General features: G+C 39.6%; 3 protein-coding genes across 4 annotated transcripts in view; 2 read left to right on the top strand and 1 right to left on the bottom strand.

Moving 5' to 3' along the window:
• Positions 1–13,203, top strand: part of pde3b (phosphodiesterase 3B) — a 43,365-nt gene extending 30,162 nt beyond the window's left edge. Inside the window, exons 4-16 of the mRNA XM_046032391.1 lie at positions 68–219; positions 1,687–1,787; positions 1,882–2,113; positions 2,226–2,317; positions 2,805–2,968; positions 3,694–3,828; positions 4,522–4,633; positions 4,808–4,921; positions 6,144–6,343; positions 8,191–8,394; positions 8,591–8,752; positions 9,807–10,065; positions 10,174–13,203. Of these exons, the coding sequence (XP_045888347.1) occupies positions 68–219; positions 1,687–1,787; positions 1,882–2,113; positions 2,226–2,317; positions 2,805–2,968; positions 3,694–3,828; positions 4,522–4,633; positions 4,808–4,921; positions 6,144–6,343; positions 8,191–8,394; positions 8,591–8,752; positions 9,807–10,065; positions 10,174–10,403 (2,157 nt within the window). The 3' untranslated portion in view covers positions 10,404–13,203. The remainder of the gene's footprint in view (positions 1–67; positions 220–1,686; positions 1,788–1,881; positions 2,114–2,225; positions 2,318–2,804; positions 2,969–3,693; positions 3,829–4,521; positions 4,634–4,807; positions 4,922–6,143; positions 6,344–8,190; positions 8,395–8,590; positions 8,753–9,806; positions 10,066–10,173) is intronic.
• A 1,832-nt stretch (positions 13,204–15,035) lies between these two features.
• LOC123959040 (vitamin D 25-hydroxylase) lies at positions 15,036–18,359 on the bottom strand. Of its 2 annotated transcripts, none has more exons than XM_046032876.1 (5): positions 18,123–18,359; positions 17,346–17,487; positions 16,581–17,213; positions 16,090–16,419; positions 15,036–15,441 (listed from the first exon to the last, which is right to left on the bottom strand). In XM_046032876.1, the coding sequence occupies exons 1-5, from the start codon at positions 18,357–18,359 to the stop codon at positions 15,224–15,226; spliced, it is 1,560 nt and encodes a 519-aa protein (XP_045888832.1). In that variant the 3' UTR covers positions 15,036–15,223. The 2 variants fall into 2 exon arrangements, with proteins under 2 accessions (XP_045888832.1, XP_045888833.1); XM_046032877.1 differs by lacking the exon at positions 18,123–18,359 and having other exon boundaries at positions 16,581–16,803; positions 16,918–17,213; positions 17,346–17,463.
• Positions 18,360–22,485: 4,126 nt separating this feature from the next.
• On the top strand, positions 22,486–27,386 carry LOC123958936 (calcitonin-1-like). Its single transcript, XM_046032721.1, has 4 exons — positions 22,486–22,558; positions 25,941–26,032; positions 26,318–26,443; positions 27,050–27,386. The coding sequence occupies exons 1-4, from the start codon at positions 22,556–22,558 to the stop codon at positions 27,225–27,227; spliced, it is 399 nt and encodes a 132-aa protein (XP_045888677.1). The 5' UTR covers positions 22,486–22,555; the 3' UTR covers positions 27,228–27,386.
• The last annotated feature ends 282 nt before the right edge of the window (positions 27,387–27,668 follow it).

Here is a 27,668-nt window from a genome sequence, read left to right as displayed (position 1 = left end):
TTGTGTAACATGACCAGCATCCTCAGTGTGTGTATAAAACATACATATATAAATATTTGCCCACCAGGGTTTGAGTAGCAGAAACAGCCTCCCCACCCCTCAGCCCAGACGGAGCTCCACCTCTTCCTCGTGCTCCGCACTCCCTTCTCTTGACTCCGCCTCTTCGCGCTGGGAACGTAACAGTGGCAAGAGACCCCACCCTGACCTCAACTTGACCAGGTACCAACTCTCAGATACAGTGTCTGTGTTTACCCCTATTCTGCCCAACTTTGGACCAGATAAATATCTGTTCTTGCAAGAATAATGTGAATAATGTGACAGTACTCCAGGAATGGTCTTCCTCAGCAGCACCTGTGCACAATGAAATCAAGGGTCATTTTTGGTCTATCCTGAAAAAAAGTTATGAATGGGCCTTGGTGAGCTCTAAATAAGCAATAAATCATCTTCACTATAAAAGTAGTGAGAGAAATGGTACACTTCACAGGAAACCAGGTCAGCTGTGTATTACAAATGCTTATTCAGAGGACCAGGTGAAAAATGTAGAGCATGGGTTTGAATAGAGAAGCCAGATTTGACAGTTAAAACAGTGAATATTGGTCACTGAAGTTTTCTTTTGCCTTTATTCTTTTACATCCCTCCTTGTCTCACTACACATCCACGTTTCATGCTATAGTATATCACATTGCTATATCATCTTGTAACTGAGTCTATGCTTAGGTGTTGCTGTTATTGCCAGAGCGGAATGTTGGTCAAACTAAAAAAACATTTAATATATGTCTAAAATTGATACAATAAATTATCATGAAAAGCAAAGTTATTCTATGGTTTTGTAAACATGTCACTTTTCACTTCCCACACTGTGAGGAAGTGATAAAAAATAGCTCCTTGCCGGTTTGGCTTTTGATGTGGTTTGAAGCTGTCTGTATGAGACCGAGAAGCACAAAGTTTAGCGAGCTAACGAGCTAACCCACAAATCCTGCTTCATGGGACAGACCAGACCCTTTTGACTAATCAGCGGAGAAACAAATATGTAAATAGATGGAACATTTATACTGTCACACATTACAATACTGTCTGTGCCTCTAACAAACAAGAAATTGGGTTCCATCACTTCCTTTCATGAGGTTTTTTGCCAACATCAAAATGTACCTGTGAGCCCTGTGTGAGTTTCAGAGAGACGCAGAGAAACCAAAAGCAGAAGGCGTTGTTAACGTGTCACATAGTGTCATCTCAGATCCACATTTTACACAATCCAGGAATGACTTAAACTTATAATAACGGTAAATACTGTTTAAATGCTTTAGGAGGAGATCAGGTTTCTTTGTAACTGTAACAAACTTTTACAAAAAATTATACATAACTTTTCAAGTTCAAACTTGAAAACTTATGTGGACACTGGGGTGTAGTGTCTATATGTTTCCACTGGGTGACAGTAGAGGACTAGCTATGTTGGCTGATGGGCTTCTTTCAGTTGAAGATCATCCTGTTCTGTTTGTTATAGAAGTGTTAAACGGCTGACTCGACAGAGGATAGTGTAGCCTTGTACTGTAGCCCTTTTGTGCACAAGATGAGGCAAAACATATAGCAGTAAGACTGCTTCAAAAGAGTATTCTTCAACAAGTTTGCTTAGAGTTGGAAGAAGTTATTTAGAGGCAGCATTAAATATATATGTGTTCTGTGCTCCAGCCCAGGTCTGTCTAATGGGCCCAATGCAAACCTGCTCACCATTCCCAAACAGAGGTCTTCCTCTGTTACCCTCACCTACCATGCAGGGCCCAGGAGAGCAGGTGAGACTTAACCACTACATTTTGATTAAATTCATTATGCTTTGACTGAATCTCATGCCTTTCTCTTTTCCTGTGCTCCCTTCGTCCTCTTCAGGCACATCTCCGAGCCTGAGCCCAGTCACCTCACCAAGCCACGGTCCTCTCGCAGTAGGCGCAGGTTCTTCAACGTCACTTGTCACTCGACCACCTGTTGAGTTCCCAGACACGGCTGACTTCCTGACAAAGCCCAGTGTCAATCTGAACCTGCACAAGCCCTTAGGCTACAACCTCAGCTCGTCTGATTTCCAGCAGGCCTTCCGTAGCTCCACCTTCCCTATCTGCACCAGGTGAGACCTGCAGTACTGAAGTGGAATGTTACTGCGTCTTTTATGTTGTTGTTTATAAAAATAAAAAAACGCACTGCAATTGATCATGTGTGTGATTGTCTGTCCATTGTAGCTGTGGTCGGCAGATGCTCAAGGGAATTTCCGGCAGTGATACAGGGGAATCTCATCAGCCATTTACCATTGAGGCCCAACGCAGGCGCTCAGGTACATACAATTACATACAGTGTTATGGAGTGGTGGCAGAAAGTATTGACCAGTGCTGCTGTTGGGGATTGAAAGAAAAACACAGCAATTTAGGGGTGTTATACTGCCCTCTGCTGGACGCAAACAATAATGCAGGTTTATGCACACAAACTGACAGGTGTATATATTTTCCCTATTGTATCTTCCAATAAAGTATCGTATTAATAAACTTAAAATTTGGAAATGTCAATTTAGTAAAATCTTGTTGAATAGCTAGAGTTTGTTTACTGTATACAAGTAATTCTAGTATCAAAAGCCCATTCAAATACTTTTAGGGTAAATCCTAATAATTAAATTTTGAAAAGTTTTCCATTTTGTGTGTTCCTTAAATTCATTTTAAAATTTAAACACATTGTAACACAAGTAACGTGATGATGCACAGTAAAAACATCTTCTTCTTGTTTTCTTTTTTTCTATGTGTTTGTGTTTGTCCATATACTCATTGCAGCAGGGGAAGGGCTGGAGTTCCCAGGAGAGCATCTGATCAGAGAGGAGAGCGTTGAGGTGGACGTGTCCGGCGACAGCGGGCCAGGCGTTGCAGGGAACCAGGGGCAGGCGGAAGAGGAGAAGGAGAAGTGCCCGAGCACAGACCAGCAGACTCAGGAATCAGAGGTGTGCTCGGTCAGAGGGGTTCTACTTACAATATGAGTGTATACTGCAGCGCAGCAGATGGAACAGTTATTCCATTTGTCATGTTGTTGTATTTTTCCTTCAGCTAACTGGAACGTCTAACACAACTTGATGGGAGCTATTAGTACAGTGTGCAGATCTTTTGTTAGATTCTTGCCTTGAGTTTGCTTATTGGTCCTGGACCTGCAGAAGTTTGGATGTGGATACCCTATGCCCTTTTTGTCATTGTATTTTTCCTTGCCATAAGTGACCACATCAGCCACACACCTGCTATAGTTACGTTTCATTTAGCTCATAATTTATCTAGACTTGTTTACAATGATAATAAGCATATATTTTATTCATGAACACCTGGACATGTGGTTGCTTTGAGAGTTGAACCCACAGCCATTTTACGTTTTATTTAATTAGCATCACTTGGGTTTCCATATCCAGCCGACAATTCATCTGACCTGTCATGCCCCTTCATTCAACAAAAAGCCTTTTGTTGTTAAAGCTCTAGCTGTGCCAAGTGTTTCATTAAATTTTTAATTATTTAATATTTCATTATTATATCTTATTCTTTGATGAGTTTAATGTGTCTCAGATTATTTCAGTATTCTGTATAATGCTTGTTTTTGCATGTTCAGAACATTTGGCGCCAGTGGAAATACTATCTTCTAATCTCTACAATTTTTCTACAACAAGCATTTTCTGATTGTCTCCAGGGTGAGCAGGAGTTCAGACTAGATCCTATGCTGGAGGACCATGAGGCTGTCATGGAGCGGATGAACACCTGGAACTTCCAGATCTTTGACCTGGTGGACAAAACAGGCGGGAAGACAGGAAGGATACTCAGCTATGTTAGTACAACAACCACCAACCAGTCATCTCCTGTAGCTATAGTAGTTCTATTAAGTGGGATATAATGATTATTGCAGCTATTAGGACTTGCTAGCAACACTTTTAGCCTTTTAGTCTAAATGTTATATGCCCATGTTTGGTTATGTTATAAACTCTAATGTGATTATAGTTTATTTCTGTTTACAATTTTTTATAATTGATTCTGTATTAATGTATATTGTGTGCTATGTAGCAGAAGGGAGTTACAAAACTCAATTTTACTCTATACTTTGTTATATTGTGACAATAAACCTACCAACCTATGTGAGAATTTAAGGGTTCTATTTTCCTGAAAAGAGATCTGTGTGACCAACCAAATTTTGTAATTTTGTTAACCACAAGTAATAAGTGCAATACTGGTACAGCTTAGCATACAGGTGGACCTGTTCTACATGTGAGTCAAGCCACAGATGTACAGCATTGCAAATGTTAATATGCAAGTGCTAAGTATGCTAAGTGCAGATGATTAGTGAAGTAGTGATTTCAGCTTGAAATTACATCTCGGTATTTCAGCAGACAGTGAACTTCTTGTCTATGCGTAATGATGTGCACAAAGTTATTTCAATTGTGTTTTTAATATTCCACTAAACATCATTGACTGTGCTGGTTATCTCTGATAGGTGTTTCAGTAACAATGATTTGTGTTTCTGCAGGTGACATATACCCTTTTCCAGGATACGTGTCTGTTTGAAATTTTCAAGATCCCTGTGAGGGAGTTCATGACATACTTCTGTGCTCTGGAAAATGGCTACAGGGACATTCCCTGTGAGTGTTTACACTGTTCAGTCTTCAAGAAATTCAAAGACATACATTTGATTTGTATGTGTTATCACTATATGTTCATGTGTATTAATGGATGAATTAAGGACCAATTGTGTCTCTAATTATTGCTGGTGTACGTGGTAAAATAAAGTAATTATTGCGGTTACAAACACACAGATCACAACCGGGTCCATGCTACTGATGTGCTCCATGCTGTCTGGTACCTGACCACTCGACCAATCCCTGGGTTCCAGCAGATTCACAGTGAACATGTGACAGGAAGTGACACAGGTAGGCTCCTAAACTCATTGGTCACAGATCGTTGTCACACGTTGTGGAACATGTGGCTGTGCAAGATTCAATTTAGGCTAAATGCATGATTGCACCATTTAATCTCTGATGTGTAGTTTAGATGTTAGCCAGTTCTTTTTATCATTCAGTCTCTACTCACAATTTTTCATGAGAGCCTGCTCACAGTAACTGTCCTAAATGGACTTATCTGATATCACCATTAAATATTGTTTTAAAAACATACATAGTTGTGTGGAGTATAAAGTGCAGTATGAAAACCTTCAAAATGTGTCTATCATTGAAAATATAGTCTTGAATTAGCTAAATACATTTGGGTGTACCGATCCTAATGAACATATTGTGTTAGAGGTCCGAATATGATTAGTATGTAGTTGTCACCTATACAGTATACATAGAAGTGTGGTGCCATCACAATGTCTCAGGCGGTCTCAGGTAGGCACATATTCACAAAATAATCTTACAAGAATTTGATCAACTTGAGGAGAATAACTGAAAATACACTTATTATTATAATAATAATAACACAATTATTAGAAATTCTCAAAAAGAAAATTCCTCGCCTCCTATTTGTCTGAGGTTGAAGGAGATGAAGAGAAGTTTTTAGGCTTGCAAATAAAAAAAATTATTTTAACCGAGGCATTATGAGAAGAGGTAGAGGACTTTTTAAACACCTTCCTTGGAAAAACAAAATTTTGTACTGTAGTGTACGCTGCTGCTTTTTTAAAAATTCAGACCAATCATTACATGGCTACCTGCTGATGGCAGAAATGAAGTCATTCTGGCAGATTTTGCTTGTGGTTTTTTGAAGATTCCCTGGCTCGTCTCTGCTGATGATATTTTAGTTCCATTAGAAATTACCTGAGGCTTATCCACTGACGTCTCCATTGAGGCTGCCAGTACAGCTTTTATTTGATAAGAGGGGACAGAGAGAAGGGGATGAGAAAATGGCAGTGAAAGGAGGAATTTAAGAATAAATGAGAATAGAACAGGGTGTGTGTGTGTGTGTGTGTGTGTGTGTGTGTGTGTGTATGTTGGGGGGGGGGCAGTTTAAATTGTAGAGAAAAGTCAAAAGTTAGGTTTTGATTAATGGTGGAAGAGCTGCAATTCTAACCTGATTTTATAATGACTGCGTAGGTCTAACCCTGATTTTCCATCACTGTGGCACCCGTTGACATCCATCTTGTTTGTTGTCCTATTCTAGATTCAGATAGTGGGATCTCTCCAGGCAGGATATCCTACGCCTCCTCCAAAAGCTCCTCGATTTCAGATGACAGCTATGGCTGCCTGGCCTGGAACATACCTGCCCTGGAGCTCATGGCCCTTTATGTAGCAGCTGCAATGCACGACTATGACCACCCTGGTCGCACAAATGCCTTTCTAGTAGCTACTAATGCAGCTCAGGTAAACTGCAACATTTACTGGTATTTAAAAAGTGTTGTAGATTGAATCAACAAACTTATTTTTACTCACTGGGACACAAAAACACGGTCATATTTACAGAAGGATCAGATGTTCAAAATAAGGGTTTATGCAAAATTACATTTCGCCACAATTGTTGAATATGATGTCGGAAGATAGATATATATACTGTAAATAAGTAGCTATTTCAATGACCCCTGCCACTTAGCATGCATACCCAGTAAGTTGATGACACCATGAACATTGGTCCTATACTTTGTGTACACCTGGGCAATCCTGGACTTGATGTCTTGCACACTCGTGTTGGATGTCAACTTTACCTTTTAAAGTGACCCCCTTCATGTGGTTGTGCCTAAATGATAACCCTAGATTTGCGAACTCTTGCACATACGCACTTGATAAAGTACAGTAGCGCTTCTGCGACTCCGCAATGGCAGATATACCAGCAGCTGCTTCAGAATAGTCTTGTCTCGCCGAGTTTGAAGCGCGTCTGCAGTCGTACGAGGAAAAAAACAAGATTACATTTGTTGTTCTAAAGAGCGACAAATAGTTTGGAAAAACTGGTACATTTGACCATGCCTTTAGGAAGTCAGGTGAGGGTTAGACGAGGGTCATTGCTGCCTTCTAACAGGAAAATGTGTTCTTTCAAGACCAACATACCAAGGGCAAATATCACAGTTGGCGTCTTGCCCCCAAAACAAGCCCTGTGTACAAACACAAAAATCACAGAGCTGTCTCTCTGCAGTGGTGACAAAGTCTGTCTGAGTGGCCCCTGGTGGATGCTGCACATCTGGGGGTGGGGTTCTGCTTGACCACAGAAAAACTGCCAATCAATACAGTGATCAACCTACGCATGCACTGCATGGGGAGCTGTACACAGTGGCTGCCTGCATATCCTGTGCCTGGTCTGCCTCACGTTGTAGATGTAGAACTAAAAACCATTCACTGGAAATGTTTTTGTTAGTATCCTAAAGAAACCACGTCTCCAATTTTACAGTTTAACTTTACAGTCAACATTTTATTTACATGACCTTTACTTACACGCTTCATGGCTTCATAACGCAAAGCCAGACTATACCAGGTATCATTTAACAAAAAAACAGTCGCCTTTTAGGGTATGTGAGTGCTGCAGTCATACATTCACCAGGTTAACAAGGTTTTTGCATCGATGGATATAAATATACAAGGAGGGACTATTATTTGATGTTCCAAAATTAACACAAAGTTAAATTATCTCTACAAACTGTGTCTCAATTTGAGATCGTGTTCAAGATTAACGCCCCACCGCATGGCCAGTTAATGGTATTGTGCTCGCTCATTGTGGTCAGCCAAATAAATGAGGGGTGAAAAGGTTAACTGCGTGCCCCAGTTTAAATATTGTATTTTCACAACATGTCAAGTGATAGCACTTGCAATGGCTGGGTTTTGTAAATGTCCCAGGAAAGTGGGTTAAAAGAAAGAAGAGGGAACCCTGAACCTATTGATTGCTAATGATGATGACAACCACCATGTCTGTTAAAAGGATCTTTTAAGCCTTCCATTTTGTCTAATGTCCCTGAAACTGCTTTTAACCTGCTTCTCCCTTCAGCTGTACGTGCGCTTGAGCCTGTTACATTTCTACTTTCATAACCAAATACCCTCATGTCCTTTTTATGTCATTTATTGAGTGCTTGCTATTTTTAAATCCATTACAAATTGTGTAACACATATGCTGACGTATTATACAAGCAAATGTATTACTGACATTTTAGAGGAAATTATAGGAATCTTCTTAGCATGCCGCCTTTCCCCTCTCTCACCACTTGGCCTTTCCTTCTTGTGCGGTGTAGGCAGTGCTGTATAATGACAGGTCGGTGCTGGAGAACCACCACGCTGCGTCTGCCTGGAGCCTCTACCTGTCCCGGCCGGAGTTCAACTTCCTGGTCAACCTGGACCACGTGGAGTTCAAGCGTTTCCGCTTCCTTGTCATCGAGGCAATACTGGCCACAGACCTCAAGAAGCACTTTGACTTCCTGGCTGAGTTCAACGCTAAGGTCTGAGATGAAGAAATCTTAACAGATTGCTGAGTTATATGATCAGAATAGATCATTATCTATTTATTGATCCTTTAATTACTGGCAAAATATTGGGATGGTACGTTTACATTTAGTTGAGCAGTACGCCATATAATGGCTGCAGGAGAAACCAGTCGACCAGTTGTATAAGTCATCCAACTTTGTTCGTTAACAGGTGAATGATGTGAACAGTCCAGGAATCGACTGGACCAATGAGAATGACAGACTGCTGGTGTGCCAAGTGTGTATCAAGCTAGCAGATATCAATGGACCTGCCAAAGTCCGTGACCTGCACCTCAAGTGGACAGAAGGCATCGTCAATGAGTTTTATGAACAGGTAAATTTCATTCTGTCTTTATATTGCATTTGCAGCCCAGTTCCCACCACAAACAGAAAGGACAGAACACATAACAGACACCTATACCGACCTCTCTCGTGAAAAATAGTTTGTGAATTCGCCCCATGATTCGGATCCACTCCAAAATTTAATGAGTTCAAACAAACAGCACCAAAAACAAGGTAATAAACAAAGACAAGCACGAGAAAGAGAACAGAAAACCATAAGGGACAGGAAAAACTTTACTGTTAGTCCCCCTCTAGCATATCCCAGAGATACAAACTGAATATCTGATAATAAAAACTGAATGGCTGAATATCTGTCTACTGTTAGAGATATCAAGCAGAGGCAGCTTGCAATTCAAAAAGTCCGTATGTGAGCACTATACGACAGGTGAAGTGGAGACAGAGACGCATTTTTTCCTGAAATGTGATAAATATAGAAGCATAATAACGCAATATTTTGAGAAATTCCATCTATTAATACCAGATTTCAAAGAACTTCAACAATAAATAAAGAATAATCCTAGGAGACGGACATACGGCAAACGTTGCTGCCAAGTATGTGTCCCTGTGTCACAACCTGAAGGACAGTGAGTGACTCAGCCAACTGTTGTACTCATTGTTCGCTGCATGGCATGTTAAATCTGATTCATTCTTGTTTGTGTTTTACATTCTATCCTGTATTTGTTGTTTTTGTTGTAACTTATAACTGCTAAATTGAACAATCATGATTGCATTAATTCTTGTTATTATATATTCAAATGGAAACTTTGTGATTTTGTGACTGTAAACCGCGTGGACAACATTGTTTAACGTAAACATTCATGCCAATAAAGCATATTGAACTGAACCGAACTGAACTAAAAGAAAAGACAATTAAAAGATGACTAGGAAAAAAAGTCTTTAAAACTTTTTCAGAGTAAGTATAACTGCAATAGTATTCTGCTCCTCTGTGATTGTGATGTAGTTTGACTTAAGTATCAAGGCTCATCACTAAAGATCTGTGTTTGTGAGATGTGTTTTTAACTGTAATCTTTGTTTTTAATCTGCAGGGAGATGAGGAGGCAAGGTTGGGATTACCCATCAGCCCCTTCATGGACCGCTCCTCCCCACAGCTGGCAAAGCTACAGGAGTCCTTCATCACTCATATAGTAGGGCCACTTTGTAACTCCTACGATGCTGCTGGCCTTCTTCCTGGCTACTGGATCAACGAAGCGGGATCAGATGAAGACGATGAGGAGGGGCAAGTGGACACAGACACGGATGAAGATGAGGATGAAGAGGATGAGCTAGAGGATGAGCTGGTACCAAGTAAGACACCCAACAGCTCGTCAGCACTGTCAAGTTTACTTTGACAGATAAGATTACAGGTAGCCAGTCTAGATTTTCTGAAACATTTCTTTGTTTTGTTTGTTGCAGAAAGGAGGAAGAACCGCCGCAGGTTGTTCTGCAACATTATGCAACACCTGACGGAGAACCACAAGGTGTGGAAGAAGACCATCGAGGAGGAGGAGAAGAGCAAAGAGCTTGGCAAACAGCAGCAGCAGCCCGACAGCCTGCTCCCCAGCCTGCCGGCCAGCCTGCCCACCTCCCCGTCAGATGACATCCAGGTCATCCAGGAGGAGGAGGAGGGAGAGGAGCGTCAGTAACATGAGGATGAAAGAAAGAACAGAGATGCGTGAAAAAGAAGAGGAGAGGCAGTGTAAGGACATGACTCCCTCAACCACCTGCCTTTCACCAACATGAACATGAGACACACACACACACAGTTGACAAATGCACATAAAACACACTTTGCTCCCACTCTCTCACACACACACACACACACACCCCACCCCACACACACACACACACACACACACACACACACATATATTGAAAGATTCACTGTGCAGACACTCAGATGCTTAAGCAGTCATTGTTTTTGGAGAAACAAAAAGGCCTTACTACTGTGAGCGGATTCTTGCTGCAACGGTGGGAGCCCAACTCCTATGCACTTTCACCCCATGGAGAGTCGAGTGCACCCCGTAAAAGAAATAAAAATTATAAATAAGAAAAAAGCACCAGAACTGAGGAGGAAGGTGCAGAAGAAGAGTGTGGGTGGGGTACAGCATTAACTTGCCCTCCATGGTGACCTGGCTGTGATGCTGGCTTGAATGCAAAAGCGCATACACCTCCCTTAGGTACAAAACAATTCCTGTCTATTTAAAAATGAAAGGTAGAGGAAAAATAATGAAGCAAGCAACATCATGAAGAGATTGATACCCTTTACCAAAGTGAACAGTTTAACATGGAAAGACATGAGACTGACACCGTTTCAGCCTCAATGTCAGGTATATTTTTTAATTATATATATATATATATATATATATATATATATATATATATATACACATATATATATCAAATGTGCCTGTCTGAACCTTTACTGAGTCCATATTGGCCCAGAGCCTAGGCTTGTGTAGTTCTCTCTCCTTGCTGGTGACACAAAACACTGTATCAGACTCAGTCACAGAGACATTATTGAAATGTTGACTGATTAATAGCATTATATCTGCATCATTTTTGATGCTTTTACTCATGTGTACCACCCGTCTTTGTTTTTTCTTTCGGATTCTTTAACTTTCCTCGCTTCGAGTGTGTGTGTGAATATTTTTTGGAAGTGGGAATGCGATATAGAGAGACTGAGCAGGGAGAAAGAGAGCACATTTTTAATTATTTTGGTATGTAATTTGTGTGTGCGTTTGTGTGTCCTCTGTAATGGTTGGTTTCTAATCAGTGAAATGTCCTCTGGTGTTTTAACATGTTGCATTGAGATCAGGAGTGCTGTTTCAATGAATGGATTCTTCATTTTCCTTTTTTTTTTTTTAATTCTAAGTATTTTTTAAAGGTTACTCAGGATTCATGCAAAGTTGAATAATTATTTTGCAAGAATTTATGTCATTAATATGAAATACACCGTAAAAACTAAGAAAATTAAAATCTGGGTGACTGAAGTAGTTTGTAATCTCTTAATGAACAACTTGACTACAAATTCAAGCAATTGAAATCCTCTGTGACAGAGGAGCATACAGTATGTGCTGTCTCTTGGCCATCCATACACTGTTTGCATAACCTTTTTACAACCTCACTGGAGAAAAGCTTATCTTGATTGTCAGCAGACTGCAGATGTCTCCTGCAGAAACACAGCACATTGTACAATGTTGTAGTTCTTTAACAGTATATTAGGTAATGTTTGTTTTTTTAATCCTATGTTCTCTGCATTGTTTTTAAACAAACAGTACAATGTCTACTCATCTGTGTTTTAGTCAGCAGGCAAACACTGATGTTTAGACAAATTGAAAGCTCACCCAACTCTCCTTTTCCTAATTTTCTTTTGTTTGTTTTTGCCAAACCCGTAACTTGGCCAGTGTGTAAAGAAGGGATCCAGGAGGCAGGTTTTTAAAAAAAAAACCTACTAGTTCTCTATTTTTGTCTCTAAGAACTCTTGGCATTCCACTAGAATAAGACCTTTTATGAAAGGGACGGCAGAATTGTTGCCTAGCTCCTTTAGCTCCTTTATTAAATCAAAATCTCTGGAGAAAATATTAAGTAAGCAGTGTAAATCAAGATCGTAAATATTTAAAGACAAAAAAATAGACACAGGTGTGCACATTTTAATACCAAACAAGTGTTTAGCCGCTGTACAAAAGAGTATGTGCATATAAATATATATTTTTTAAATAATCAAATGAATGCATCTGTTTTCTACATGCAGCTGACATATTGTACATTGAGATCCTGTAATTACCATTGTGTTTCCAGAGTTTTTATCTACTTCTATTTACAGGTGTGGAACTGTGGGGTTTGGTGTTTTGATTTTGATTTCGTTTCAGCCTCTCCCTGTTCTGTATCATAACCACTCTTGTATTCTTCATAATCTCTCTCTTATCACTGTTGTCTCAGTCAACCCAACTAGTGCCAAACTTTACCTACATACAGTAGTTTTGTGGGCTGTGATACGCTGATTGGCAAACTTTCTCCGGGCTCCAGTACTGTTCATGCAAGAGAAACACTTTGAGGCAAACATTCCACCAGCACTTAAAGTGGCAGTGATGGTGTCAGGAGTCGGAGTTGGACTCAGGTCAGAGCCATACGCATTCTGACAACTCTGTCGTCAGTTTTTTTCACATGGACCCATGCTGGATCATAAAGCCTTGGTAGATCCTGACCCGACATATTCTGGTTCATTAAGTTGTAAAAGTTTGTTGGCTTCTCACTGTGCAGTCTTTCAAACCACAGTGTCCTCTGATGATTGTGCCATAAATACATCTATGAATGGTTGTTACCCTTATGTAGCATCAGTATACGTACGTTTGTCTAATGTAACCATTCACCCTTATCTACATTGTGGGGGCAACTGATTTTTGTTGTTATTTATAGCTGTCATAAAACACCATCCCTAAAGTATCAGAAGTTCTCTTTGATTTTTATTGGTAGGTGTATATGAATGTGTGTGTATGTGTTTGTGAATTCACAATATACTATACATGTGTATATATATATTCTTGAGATTTATCTTCATGCCACCTCACAAACAGTGGAGAATAATCTTAAAGACCCACACAGGTGTTTTTCACTTATAACCCCGATTACACCTCCTCTCAGGACTGTGTCTGTGCGTGTGTCTACACAAAATGTATTTGATTGACATCTCCCTCACTCTTATTTATGTTGCACTTGTTAAGCCTTGACTTATTTTTTTTTTTTACATGAACAAATGATGAAATCCCTATGTGTAATGTGCAAGAAGACAGTCACAATGATAAACCCACAGAAAGCCAGCTCTGCAGTTCCCCTCATCTCTAGCACACTTGTCTTTCCGCTCAGTGTTTTGGTTTTATGGCCCAAAACTTTACTGTTTTGGTTCACTCTTACCACGCTCATCAGTGTCATTTTTGACTATAGCAGGACACTGATTGTAGTGGAAAAGTTCTAAAAACCCATTATACACCACCTGCCCAGAGACAAACTTAGCCACTAGCTGGTGAATATAGTGGAGCATTTAGCAGCTAAAGATCCAAATATTTCTCTCAGGTGCTGCTGGAGAGGAAAATGGAGCTTAAAGGAGAGTTAATATTGAACTTACCTTCACCAGGGTGCCTGAAACACAACTTCAAATTGATGCTAATATCAATTTGTGTTAAGCAACTGTTTTGTGAACATATCAAGATTCTATGTCAGTGTGTTTACAGATTGTTGGTCTGCCCCCAAGTGGACAAAAAAGTAAAACAAATCCTTTAATGCAGGATTAAGTATTATGTTGGCTAAAAGGAACTGAAAATACCATCTGCTCGCCGTACCATTAATCATTGCATGAAAAACACGCAATGTATTGAATTGTCAATGCATTTCTCTGCTGAGAGCAGTGAGGAAAGGAGCTTGTGTGCCACATTGCTGCTTTTCACCAGTTTACAGATTATGATAATTAATGATTGTGTTGGGTGTCCTGTGACTTGTGACACAGAATCAATAGGCTGTGGACTATTGAAATGAATATGCAAGTAATGAATGAGAGAATCTGGGACTTAATATGTGAATAACACATAAGTCATAAATATGAGATCTTTGTACATTTCTGGTATGGTTTTAAGCAGCTAAAAGAAGACAGGGTGACTTTTCAATATCTTTAAGACTTTAAGAAAGACTTTATGAATATAAAAAAAAAAACAAATAACACCAGTATTGCAAAAAAAGGGACAAACAAATGTTAACCTCAAAAACAAATGTAGTACTTTGTTAGTACTGATAAGCACCATTTAGCAGAAACCAGTGTTGCATAGTCAGTTTCTAGAAATCCACCAGGGTTGCATTTAATTTCTAAGAGACAGATTTTCCATAGAGCTCTATCCCTGGAGAAGGGGTCAGAGTCAGTCCAGATGATGTAAATCTTGGCCCATGTCCAGCTTCAATACACAGTGTTCAGAACTTTCGTGGAAAGTTCCATTTTGCCCCACACATGGTGTCACTTGTTTGACCTGAAGCTACCATTATAGGTGTACTTACTATCAATCATTGACACATACTAAACCCATCACTACCGCACCAAGGTTCATAGACATTTCTGGCTGGGCTAAGAGAAAATCTGAGATACAGAGAACTAAATCAATAGCACACTTGTGTTTCCAGGATGTCCTTTCAGCACTGAGTCTTTCGCCTCCTCTGCTGCTTAAAAGTATTGTGCAAACATGCATATTGCTCAGTAAAGGAATTCGATAGTAGGCTAATTTAATAAACTGGATCACATCCATATGTAAAGAGCTACTTTTGTCACTGAAAGTCCTTTGGAAAAACTGTAATGCACTGTAACTGGATATTATAATCCAGAGTGATACAGTTTTATGCACCTCTATCATGTGTTTGCATTGCTGTGCAAAATAGTAAAATTCTGGCTTGAACGGTTGAACAAGCTGTAGTAAATGCTGCTTGCCTACTTGTGATAAGTAGTGTCTCCAGAGCAAGAACTTTTCTGCTGCCTGCGGACAGCACAGATGGAGTAAGGTTTGGGCTGTAAAGTCATGCCTAGTTTGGGAGTGACAGAGGGAACGGATCCTGGAGGGAACTGCAGATGAAACCTCTGCATCAAAGTGGTGAAAAAGAGGAACATCTCCATCCTGGCCAGCTGTTCGCCCAGACACTGACGCCTCCCTGAAAAAAGACATTTTTTTGATTTAGACTCTCTCATACACATACAGCACAATGGCTGGCTAATTTAGTCAAGTCCTCAGCAATACAAGCAAATACATAGGGGAATGAGAACACTACAGATTTGGGGAAAATGGGTTTAATTGGGGATTGAGCGTGCTTGAGAGGTAAAACAAGAAAACACATTTGTTTTGAATATGGGGATTCTATGGATGCGATCATTAATATGGCCAATGAACTGATCAAAATGTGCTATGGGAAAAGAAAAGAGAGAATGTTATTGCTCTTTTATCAACAAAAGGGCTTTTAAAGACATTTATTTCTTGAAATAGAGCAAAAGACAGAATTCAGTGTGAATAAGACCTCAGTGTCGATGCACAACGCATGAGTTTTGTTTTTGTTGACGGTTTGGCAGCATATGATTCTAGGATCAGTGCTGACCAGGAACATACTCTAATTACCTGCCAGTTTTCACTTATCTAACAACCTAAAGTGATGGAGGAAGTACTCTAGATTTTTAAATGTGATTTATGAAAACAAATCTTGGGAAAATTAAAAAGCCCCTGACTGGTAACAGTCTCTTTAATTACCACAGTCACAATGATTTGTATCAGGAGTGTTGGAATTTAACAGAAACATAAAGAGACTAACCTATAGAGAATGGCAGGAAGGCATCACGCCTTACAAAGTTGCCATTGCTGTCCAGAAACCTTTGTGGTGAGAAAACACCTGGATCATTCCAGTATTTCTCATCAAAGTGCACTGAGTAGAGGTTTGTGATCACCATGGTGCCTTTGGGAATCGTGTACCCGTTGACTTTTGCATCCTGGGAGGTGGCACGGAAAATACCAAGTGGGACAATGTTGCAGAAGCGAAGGATCTCGTGTAGAACAGCCTCCACATAGGGCATCTTTTGTTTGTCCTCCAAAGTGGGTGCCCTCCCATTGACCAGCACGCTGTCGATCTCTCTGTGGACCCTCTCTTTGCAAGAAAAAACAGACCGTCAGGCATTTATTCACGCGTAACATTAAATAACCAATAACTTTAGAGCACACTCTCTCTATGAACAAATGTGCATCTCTGTTGGTCACATTAGAAGTAAAATATTCTCATTTTGGGCTGATGCTTCTACTATAACTGACCTTGTATGTTGGGGTAGAGGGCCATGTATAGCATGGCCCAACGCAGGGTGTTAGTCGTGGTCTCTGTGCCAGCAATAATGAGCTCACCCACTGAATAGATGAGGTTCTCATAGGAAAAAGAGGAACTGGGGTCTCCTGCATTCTGGTCCAACTCATCCAGATAGGCATCAACATAGTGGCGAGGTACATGTGGTACCCTGCCCTGTGAAAAACCCTTTATAACCTGCAGTAAGAAGTCATACACCTCTGCAGCATTACGGAACAGCTTCTGGTGTTTTCCAAAGGGGACATACTCAATCCAAGGGAAGGCATTATATAGCAGGGCCCAGCCACTCACCGCTAGCTCCACGTTCTCACTGAAAATCTCAATCATGTGCTGGAAGTTGTGGTCATCGTAAGGAAAACGCTGTCCAAAAATGATCAAGTTGGTGATGTTAGACACAGCGTTGGTCACTAGGTGTTTGGGGTTGAAGGGCTTTCCCTTGTGTTCGTCAATGGCATCAACAAAGAACATGCATTCCTCTGAGATCTTCCTCTCAAACTGTCTCTGGCCGCTGCCAAAGTAACGGAAAGAGTTGCACGCCAGTTTACGGTGTTCAATCCAGCCTTTGCCATATTTACAATTGAGAAGCCCTTTTGGGTGGTGGAGAAAAAAAAACAACACAGAAGACTTTCATCATTAATCTTTCAACTGCAATTTCATTCAGATACTGTTGCATGTAAAATTATAGGCTATACTTTGCAATTTTAGTAACAGCATCTTACCACCCATTTTGGTCATTTTCTTGAATAAAGGCAGTGATGGGCGATCAGCAAACAGCTCGCTCTGATGGTAAAGGCATTCCCTGACACAGTCATATCCATTTAATACCACAGTTAAGATGCCTCCTAGGTCAAGACTGAAAATCTGAAAGTTAGAAATTGCAACATGAGCACTGTACTCTGTTTGTTCTTTGCACACATTTCAATGCAAGTTAATGCATTTGTCAAGGAATGTGAGATTTGTGCCACAATTGCTGGCATGTTCCAACATTTTGCTTGTGCCTACTCTTCTCCAGAAGCCAGAGAGCTGAGGCTGAGTTCAACCTCCCTGATATTTAACAGGACAATGAGTGAATCAAACAGATTTAGTGTTTTTTTTCTACTATCTACTATCACTCTACTATCTGCAGAGATATCCAGTTGTGCACCTAAATTATCTGTACATTTAAAAAGTAGCCTACAATGTCTCACTAAAAAGGAAGTTTGTGTCCTTATATGTGCTTTTTTCTTTTTTGGGAGGAGGCTTTCATTTTTTGGAGCCCCTGATTTGCTGGTTATTCTCCTCCATGCAAATGCTACAGACCAAATGTTGGCCAAATGTTAGGGCGAGTCTCTTTTGTTCGTCTCACAACTTTTTCCCAGTGTGTGTGTGTGTGTGTGTGTGTGTGTGTGTCATGAAAGTCTGAAACCTCCTGCATAGAGTCCTACACTGCACAGTTTGCAGAATACTCGGTTAAAAAGCATTGCAATCACAAAACGCACTTTGGTCCAAGACATTACCTTTCCATGAACCTCACTCTGCTTCTTGAGGAAGACGTGCGGCTCGGTGGCTAGAGACAGAATGTTCCCTATCACGGGGATGGGAGATGGACCAGGAGGAAAGCCCGGGGGTCGTCTCTGCTTGACGAGCTGGCGAACCAACAGGAAAGCGAGGAGGGCGACAGACAAGCTGCCCACACCGAGCAGAGCCTGTACCCAGGACACCGGCACAAGAGACGGCGATTTAATTGAAACCATCTTTTCAAAATATCTCTCTTCCCTGCTAGACTAACTCGGCTGACTTCGGCTTCTCCTCAGAGGAACTGAAGCACATATGTATCATCTTGCACATTTTCTATCCCCCGCCTCTAAGGCAAAGATTGGCCAGAAAGTCAGAGCCAGCTGTCGGTGAACTTTGTTCAGCTCTTGATCAATAACCCCGATTTTACGGTGGTTATTAGGTTGAGTTTTTGGTCTTTTTTTAATTCATCTAAGCTACAGATAGCGCTAAGCACACCATAAAACTCACAAATTTACTCTGCAGTTCATCAAACCAATTATTAAAGTAAAAATGCTGAGGCATTATAGTTATGAAATGGCTTGAAGGTTTTGCTTGGCACAAACAAACGTGCATGCTAACACTTTGACGCATGAATAACACACAGGTGGTAATTGATAATTAAATATCAGCTAATTATATAAGGATTATTTCAATATATCATATTACAGTAGGGGAGACGGGTTGATCTAGTCGATTGGCACGAGTCACCCATAGCTTCAAGGAAACCACAGACAAACACACACACACACACACACACACACACACACACAAACACATCCTTCCTGGTAGAGAGGTTGGCTAAATAGAATGTGCTGTAGCACTATTTGAGTTCAAAAGTAGGTTTTTGCGAATTTTATGTCAATTTCAAATGCTGCTGCTTCTTGGGTTCTGAAAAAGAGATTAACAATAATAGAACAGTTCAAATAAAATTGATGGTGTAATTATGTTAGAGAACTTCAGTGTGAGGTTAAACTGTTTAAGCAAAGCAAAGGCACTTACAATGAAAATATAATCATTACTTGTGTGATTTTTACTGGATGAAATTAAGTTGACTTAGATTATGTACAACAGTTCTTTGTCACTCTATATCAGTTATACACACTAAAAATAAACAGGAAAAAACATTTCACTATTTTTATGTAAATGTCTTTATATAGCCAAACAACTGCACTCTGGGTCCAAAAGTTCAATATGTAATTTAGGCAGCTGGCTAAAAACTTATGGATGGGCTCTTGTGACAGGTTTCTGGTTCACATTTGTGCTGAATGGGTATGCTTGCAACTTAATCTAAATGATCAGCATATTGTACTGAGTTAAACAAGTATTTCTGGGAAGTGGAGCAAGGCATTATGTCACTGGCTAAATTAAATGTCAGTTGGCAGACACAATGCAGGTTGGGTAAGGACGCAAATGAGCTTTGAGTGAAGAAGACAGAGCACAGACTGAAATATGTAGGGAAAAGGGGGAAACTATGGTAATGACTTCTTGGAAGGTCAGTAGCATAGCTAATTTACTTTGTTAGACTATATAGAAAGATAAGCATGAAAGCTCACTAGCAACATGCAAGGTAGAGGTTTATCCCCACCTCCGCTATTAATCTAAAAAGTTATAATATTGAAATTATGCACTTACAACAGTAAGCAAGGTGTCCATAATATTTTCTCTCACTCAAATACAATTGTATTTTGTGTTGATTGTGTTCCATCTGTGTAGTGGTCAAAGTGACTATTTCTTTGGCTTAACTTGCTCAGGTTTTAGACAAGTAGTCAAATATTCGAAACAGGTGTGTTATTTCAAAACATTCTGAACATTCAGAGGTATACTCTACATGTATATACTGTAACAGCCTTGCTCAAGGAATGACAAAGAGGGGAGGCTGCACAAGATGTTCATTTTTACCTAACTGAAAAAGATCTGAAAAATAATCCAACAATATGCCAACTAAGCTTACTGTGCTGTGATGCAATTAAAAAAAAAAAATTATTTTAGCACAAAGAAATGTAGTAGAAGAAAAATGACATTGTTATTTTAAATCAGTTGCTCTGACAATTCCTAAACGATCAGACAAAACTGGAAAACAAACTGAACAGGATGTAATGGAATAGTATTTTTCATATACTACTGTTTTAAATCTTTTAAAGTGATACAAAATGGTTTTAAGATTCTGTGTGGCCAAATGTAATTCACTGAGGTAATTGAAAAGCCCTGGTAAAGCAGAGTTACCCTGCTTTGTTTTAAAGCAAATAAACTTTGCCCCAGTAAACCGTTGCAGGTTCCTTCACCTCAACATGTTAAAGGTTAGGTCATGCAACATTTAAAAGTTAAAGGTTAAGGAAGGCACCACATTCCAAACCTGCATAGTTGTGTGAGATTTTTCAAGCTTGTTGGCCAAAAACCTGAACTTGTCTAGTCAGCGCACGAAAGTGCATGGATGATCTAAAAATGGATATCAATGTTGACCAAGTTTTATTTGTTTTGTAGAGAAAATATTTGCCAAATTCTTTAAATATTTCCTTTTAGTCATAGACAATTAGCATTATACAATGATTTATTCATTCATTTATTTATTGCCTACACAGTTTTCCTATGGTCTGTAGATGGAAGTGGAGAATGGATAGAGCTTGCAGAGACTAACCCAGGTAAATATTATCATCTCATTAATGGAGTTTTATACTATAAACAATTTGTACTTTTGTAAAGCAATGCTCTCCACCGTGCTGTGTGATCAGTTCATCATGACTGGCTCCACATTAAACATGAAGTTGTTTATCCAGCCGTTCCTTACTATTCAGGCAGCTGGTAAACTTTTTCTTAGATGCCTCAAATGGCCTCTACAGACCTCTCCCAATCATTCAGATTGGTTAGGGCTACCTAATGAGGACATTCTTGCAAATTGCTTCCTGCCAGCTCCCCAGACTAAAACGCTATGCTGGAAGCATTCAAGACATCTGTCAAATTTAATCAAATAAATGTGTTCTTCTTTCTGTTGCATTATCTTGTTAATGTTTGAGTTCATCAAAACACCAGCGACACGTGTGTCCAGGTGGTTAACGTGGACCATATTTTCGTAACAGCTTGGAACAGAACCAGAGTTATTTCAAAAAGAGTTGACCAACTGCTAATTACTAGGCAAGTTAAAAGAAGGGTTGAAAAATGTGTAAATATTTGATCTGGTAATCAACAGAGAGTGCTGTCAAGGATATACAGGTGTAACATGAGGAGTGACAAGGCAATAAATGTTGAATCTTGAAGGAAAAAAATTATCAGAAATGTCATTAATTAAAAACAGCATTATAATGACAGTAGTTTTTTACTGGAGAACATAAATATTATCAGGTTAGGTCTGGAGTCCATTTTTACTTATAGACCCCATCATTGTATCTAATCAGGAATTCCCCCCCACCCCCCACCCCCCCTTGTCAAATAATCCATGTTTTTCAGCCTAATTGTATATTAAAGGGACACTTATCCTCTTGTAAAATGTCCTCTGTGGTTCCGGAGGGAGCTTTCCAAATTAAAATAAAAACTCTGATAGTGTCGTCATGGAGTAGAGATGCTGCTCCTTCACGTTAAAAGGGGCCAGTTGAGGTGGTTCAGGGCATCAGGATGCCTTCTGGTCACCTTCCATTGGAGGTTTTTCTGGCATGTCCACCTGGTGGGAGACCCCCGGGAAATGATATATCTCATCTGGTTTGGGAACGCTTCGGGGTCCCCCAGGAAGAACTGGAAAACATTGCTGGGGAGAGGGACAGCTGGACTACCTTGCTTAGCCTGAGGCCACCGTGACCTCTTGAGTTTTGGAGCCCATACCAGGGACTAAAAGTCAGGATATGTACATATATATATATATATATATATATATTTCATCACATTGATGCAAAAATCCTATAAATAATGTTATAAGTTGGCTCTTGCTTGTAAAAAAATAGAGGAAGCTCACGCAAACATAAGCTTAATGGTTTAATTGTATCAGCTAAACATAAACATAAACTTCAAGGCAAACATGAAAATCAGTCATGAGTGTCGTGAGTGTATGGGTGAGTGTAAAATGTAGTGAGTGCAGAAGGAAAAGCTAAGTCAAAAATGAAGGGCCGGTGTGTCCCAGTGTTGGTGCATGGTGCGGTGGGAAACAAAAGAGAGCCTGGGCAGAGTTGGCAGCTATCTTAAATACTTCTAAGCCAGGCTGAAACAGGTGAGCCGCATCTCCTGACGACCCTGGCCTTGGCTCTGCCTATAGATAGCCTGGAACACACAAACACCAAACCAGCACAACACAACAGACAACCACAGGGTCGTCACAATAATCATTTAAAATATATATTTTTTATTTTTTGCAACATTGTCCATATTGGCTTAATACTACCAACAATATTAAAGGGATACCACCGTTTAAATGGTATGGACAAATTTATACTGTCATACAGTATGTTGTCATCCCCATCCTGGGGATAATTTTATTCCTGTCCTGACCAATGTATGGGATGTAATGCAGTTACCGTATGTGTGGTAGAATAGCATCAGTCTTTACATTATGAGGCCATTTGAAGAGTGTTCTTCCTGTTCTGCTACACTGTGGGACATGCGTGGCATGTTCGATTGGGTGGATCCCTTGACCACTGTAAATTATTTACCATCCGGATGACTGGAATTATCAAGTGCATGGGGAAAATCTAATTACCGACCTTCCCTTGTAATACAAATGCTGTCCAGAATCTCTTTGCCCTAACAACATAATGACAGCGGCAGGGACATCAAGAGGTCTTGTAATCCCTCTGTAACTACTCGCCAGGTGTTTAAATGTTATGTTAGGTTTGGTTAGCCTTTTAGCAGCAGGTGTAAGTCCTTTTACTAATGGCTACTTCACTTCGTGTTTATAATTCCATGAGCCGCGATGGTAATTTTATGTTCTTTCTGAAGGTGCACAAACCAATCTGTAAACTGATTTCAAGTACTTCACCTCCATTAGAGGTTTTCCACACAGTTGCACTATATTGCCTTTTGTTCTCAACGTTGCCCTGTACTGTATTTTTTTAACACAATGTGGTCAGAAACGTTCCTCATTAACTTGTCAGTTATGTCTCTGCTTGCTTAGACCTCTTCATTCCTGTTCAGCTGGTCTTTTTAGATTCAACACAAACCTGGAGGCTCAACAGGTGAAAATGCCTTGCAGAGGACTAATGTACATTTCAAATAATAAATAACCATTGATCCATTATACGCTCAAATTTACACATTACTCACATGCTGACTTTAATATCACTGAACTGTTGGATCATTCCAGCTGATTTTCAACTCTGCCTGTTCGAATGCAAAGTGTTGATGTGAGAGCGCTTTGAAGGAAATTTGCTTTGGGCTTTTTAGCACACAGTGGTTGTTTCTCTTTGGGTGAAGACATATTCACATTGACTCAGCCGAGACCGCCACCGATGAGCACTGCAGTGAGCGTGATGCTGCCCTCTCTGTCATGAATGCTCTCCTGTGTTGTAATTAATTTTCCAGACCAATTCATGCCTAACATTAGGGAATGTGAACAGTGTGAGCTAATTGCATTCTTGACAATACACTTTTCCCATTGGAGTGTAATTTCTCAGCATCAGCTGATGTGCGGTGAATCAAGGATTGGGAGCAGCTTGAGTCCAATACAGTGTGGAGAGTACTTACTTTTCCACAGACTGTGGTGGGGCGTTAAATGTGGCACTTGTCATGGAGTCATCTGTGTTAGAGAGATGGTTATAGAATAATTTTGGAGATTGAATAAGATCGTTAACACTGAGATCACATGAGATCACCATAGATTACAAGATTTTCTATTCTAGACCTCCATGAGCAGTTTCTGATATTATGTGGAGCTTTTGGAGACTTATTTAGTGTCTCTGGTTTGCTCAACTGCTCTAAAGGGCTCATCCACACTAATGAGTTTCCATGTGACACAAAAAATAACTTGGAGGCAGGATGCTTTACGATACCTCATTATTGTTATGTAAGGGGAATTAGAAGATGGCCAGAGACCAAGAGCCCAGAAATTAGCTCGGAGAAACTGGATGGACGCAACTGAATTCTGTGGGAAGTTTTAGTTTAGGCTATCCACAGGAAGAGCTCACTGTGGTGCTATTCGCATATAAGAAAGGCAATATTTTATCCAACCGTACAAAACTTTGCACTCTATGCTTTAAAAATTGCCACCAAGGTTCAAATATGTATTGATCTGATGACAAGTCTGAGACGGAAGCGTTACTTTGATATTTACTGACACACTTTGAAATTCTTCAGTGGTGTCTAATGGGGCAATATTATATTGAAACATGTGAGAGAGCAGCAGGGTACAGCTGGACCCGTAAATTCTTTGGCTGTTAGATGGCATATTGATGAACATACTGTGTGAACATATTTTGTCAGAGTATTGTGTATTCAAATACGGATTTAGATGACTGTAGATTTGTGTCATTTAGTAACTTTCTGTAAAGTTTTTTTTCATTGAGAACTAAATGGTCTGCATTTGGCATTTGGCCCTGTTCCGCTTTCCATCTTGCATCATGAGTGTGTGAGTGCAACGAAGGCTTTTTGGGGCAACTTTGTTAGTGGCTTCAAAATCACATGGGTGTCATAACGCATAACGCTAACTAGTAAAATGTATCCTGATGAAATATGACTCACTTGTGAACATTCACTGTCTTTGAAAATGGACAATTTTTTGTCCACGCAACATGTGACTAAAAGTATGCACATCTTTCGAAGTCATATCTCTCACTGGCCCTAGCGATGTTCATCTTAACCACTTAAAGAATGGCACCACATTAAAAATTATATTGACATATTTTAATTAAAGGAAGTGCTGATGAATTATGTTTCAGTTATCTGCCCATTATAGTCATCCACCCTGTAAAGGGATTTACAGTAAGTGGGTTCACATGCCATACCGTGTTTTTTCTCAAGATCATGATATTGTTTTAAAGTCCCATTTACCCTGCTTAAAGAATGACTTAAAGAACGTCATATTGTGAATTAAATATGTGTATGAGCATGCATTCATTTAATTTGTATACAAACTCTTTTATTGGCTTGCAGTAAGTGACAGGGCTTCTGATTGGCTAGCAGTTTGAGGTAAAACATTTGACTGGCCAATAGACTATGATCACGTGCTCCCTCAGTTAATACAGATACCCATGGGAAACATATATAAAACCCTGTACTGTAGGGAGTGTTCAGCAGATTCACAAGTGAGTCTATCATTGAATTTTTCATTACCAGAAGATCTATTATCTTGACGGTGAGTATAGACTGCTTTTTAGTTGATGGTGCAAATTATGCTGTCATGGTTAAATATCAGATGTGATGATGTGTTTTTTGGAGAAGGTGAGGACTGAGTAGACTGGATAGCCAATATACTGGCTGATACTGATTGCTGACAGAGGGGAGATGCAGCTCTGTTGAAGTTATACTCTCTAGGTTGCAGCTAATGGACCGAACTGCTGATGGTTGCTGGCAAAGCTGCCAGTGTCAGTATATCACCAATAAGTCATCTATCTGCAAGTTCAGAGGTTTTAACAGCGAGGGAACGTTAGAGAGAAACAGAGCGGGAGGATTCATATAGCTGTTAATGCATGCAGTACATAGTAGACAGAGAATGTATACAAAAAAACATTTTACTGGCATAAAAAGTTGTGTACACAGGTTGCACAAAATGGATATAAAATTTCCTCTTTGTAATAATTTGTATTACCTTGTTTGGTATTGTACATGGTTTTGTTTGTTTTGTTTTTTTTTGTTTTTTTTTACAGGCAATGATGATAATGCTGAAACTCTGGACTCTCCTTCTTGCCTATGCGTTGATCATTTGCCAGATGTACGTCTCACAGGCAGCTCCATCCAGGTGAGAGCTGTGGCATTATTCTTTATTATTCAAGTATGACATTTTTTTTACCTTGGAGGATTGTGTCTGACATTTCCTTGTTTACCATAACTAATAAAATATATTTGATTTAAAGTTATAGTCCCACCAGTTGTAACACGGTCTCCTCATAGATGTAAATATGTAATTTCACTTCCTATTAGCTTTTAAAAAGGACCAATTACATCAGATCAGTTACACAGTTTTAAAACCAATGTTGAGGTAGGACCAGAGAGATCAATCTAACCGAATGTGTATTTTCACTAGTAAGGAGTCCCTGTCAGATGGAGTCACACTATCGAATGATGATGCGCAAAGGTTACTCAGGGCTATCAAAGAGTTCATGCAGATAACTTCAGATGAGCAAGACCACCAAAAATCTGATGGAAACAGGTATGGCTTTTGATATTCTTTGAATTGTAGTTAACCCTAATATTGATCATTTAAAAGTTTAAGTACTGCGTAGGGTGTGGTATCTATCTATCTAAACTACCATCAGTTAAGCACAATATAACAAAATTTTGTTTATAAGCCCAACAGCTCCAACTTTGTTTACTAATTATCAAGGTATATAGTGACATTCATGTAAATTTACTTACTCTCTGTCATAATCCTTTAATGCATGGACTGCAGTTTTTCATTCATTCATCCATTAATTCGGTGTTACAGTAAACATGTGCCTGCAAGAGAGTGTCATTGGTCAGGAAACTGAAGAGAGCATGATTAAAGAAAATTAGAGAACATGCATGATAGATGCACAGAAAGTGAAACTGAACAATAGCATGACAACTCGCCTACAATATTTTGGTTAATGAGATATTTTTTCATATGCCTGTTGAATCTGTCAGCATGCATTTGAAATGTTAATTTATGTTACACCTCTTTTTCTGTAAATGCATGACATTATAGAAAAACATCATGCATGTAATTATTAACATTCATCTGCATGCCACGGTTACTGTAAGCCTGTTTCTGCATGTTTGTCTCTGTCTCTAACAGCTTGGATAGACCTATGTCTAAGCGCTGCACTGGCTTAAGCACTTGTGTGCTGGGCAAACTCTCCCAGGACATTCACAAACTACAAACCTATCCCCGCACCGACGTGGGAGCAGGGACGCCTGGCAAGAAGCGAAGTCTATCTGAGCAATATGAAAACTACGGCAACTCATACGATTAGAAACTCCGTTTTTAGCCCATCTATTCTCCTGTCTGTCTGAGTTAACCTTTGTATGTTCATCCAGCTCTATCCATTCACGAGACTTGATGTATGTGGATCCCAGTTGTCTACATTGTTGCTTTAATTTTCCACTGGTAGACATTAGATTCTGACAGAGACCTGAACATTTGGAACAAAATTGCGTTACTTGCAGTTTTCTACAATACAATAAAATATAATAACATCTAAAAACCTTTCTAATGTAAAATAATTTTTCTCTTCATGGTAATTATCTTTCCCCTATAATAAATTCATCTTTTACACGGAAGCTATTTTGAATTCATTGAAGATTGAAAACATACATTACCTATTAAATAAAAAAAAAAGGAAAGGAGAAAATGGTAAGCATGACTGTTTACAATATACAATCAACTATTGGACTAACTAACTATTGGAATATTT

The sequence above is a fragment of the Micropterus dolomieu genome, linkage group LG20, assembly GCF_021292245.1.
Source record: "Micropterus dolomieu isolate WLL.071019.BEF.003 ecotype Adirondacks linkage group LG20, ASM2129224v1, whole genome shotgun sequence".
NCBI classification, from domain to species: Eukaryota; Metazoa; Chordata; class Actinopteri; order Centrarchiformes; family Centrarchidae; genus Micropterus; species Micropterus dolomieu.
Note: the sequence above shows the minus strand (reverse complement) of the source record. Positions and strands in the feature narration are given on the sequence as shown.

Bases quoted from the DNA above. Each gene is read 5' to 3' on its own strand.
- LOC123958936 (XM_046032721.1), top strand. The intron at 26,033-26,317 runs GTGAGAGCTGTG...TATTTTCACTAG, and splicing joins TCACAGGCAGCTCCATCCAG to TAAGGAGTCCCTGTCAGATG. The intron at 26,444-27,049 runs GTATGGCTTTTG...TGTCTCTAACAG, and splicing joins CAAAAATCTGATGGAAACAG to CTTGGATAGACCTATGTCTA.
- LOC123959040 (XM_046032876.1), bottom strand. From the start codon at position 18,359: ATGGTTTCAATTAAATCGCCGTCTCTTGTGCCGGTGTCCTGGGTACAG. The intron at 17,214-17,345 runs GTAAGATGCTGT...ACCACCCAAAAG, and splicing joins GAAAATGACCAAAATGGGTG to GGCTTCTCAATTGTAAATAT. The intron at 16,420-16,580 runs GTCAGTTATAGT...TTTCTTGCAAAG, and splicing joins CCTCTACCCCAACATACAAG to AGAGGGTCCACAGAGAGATC.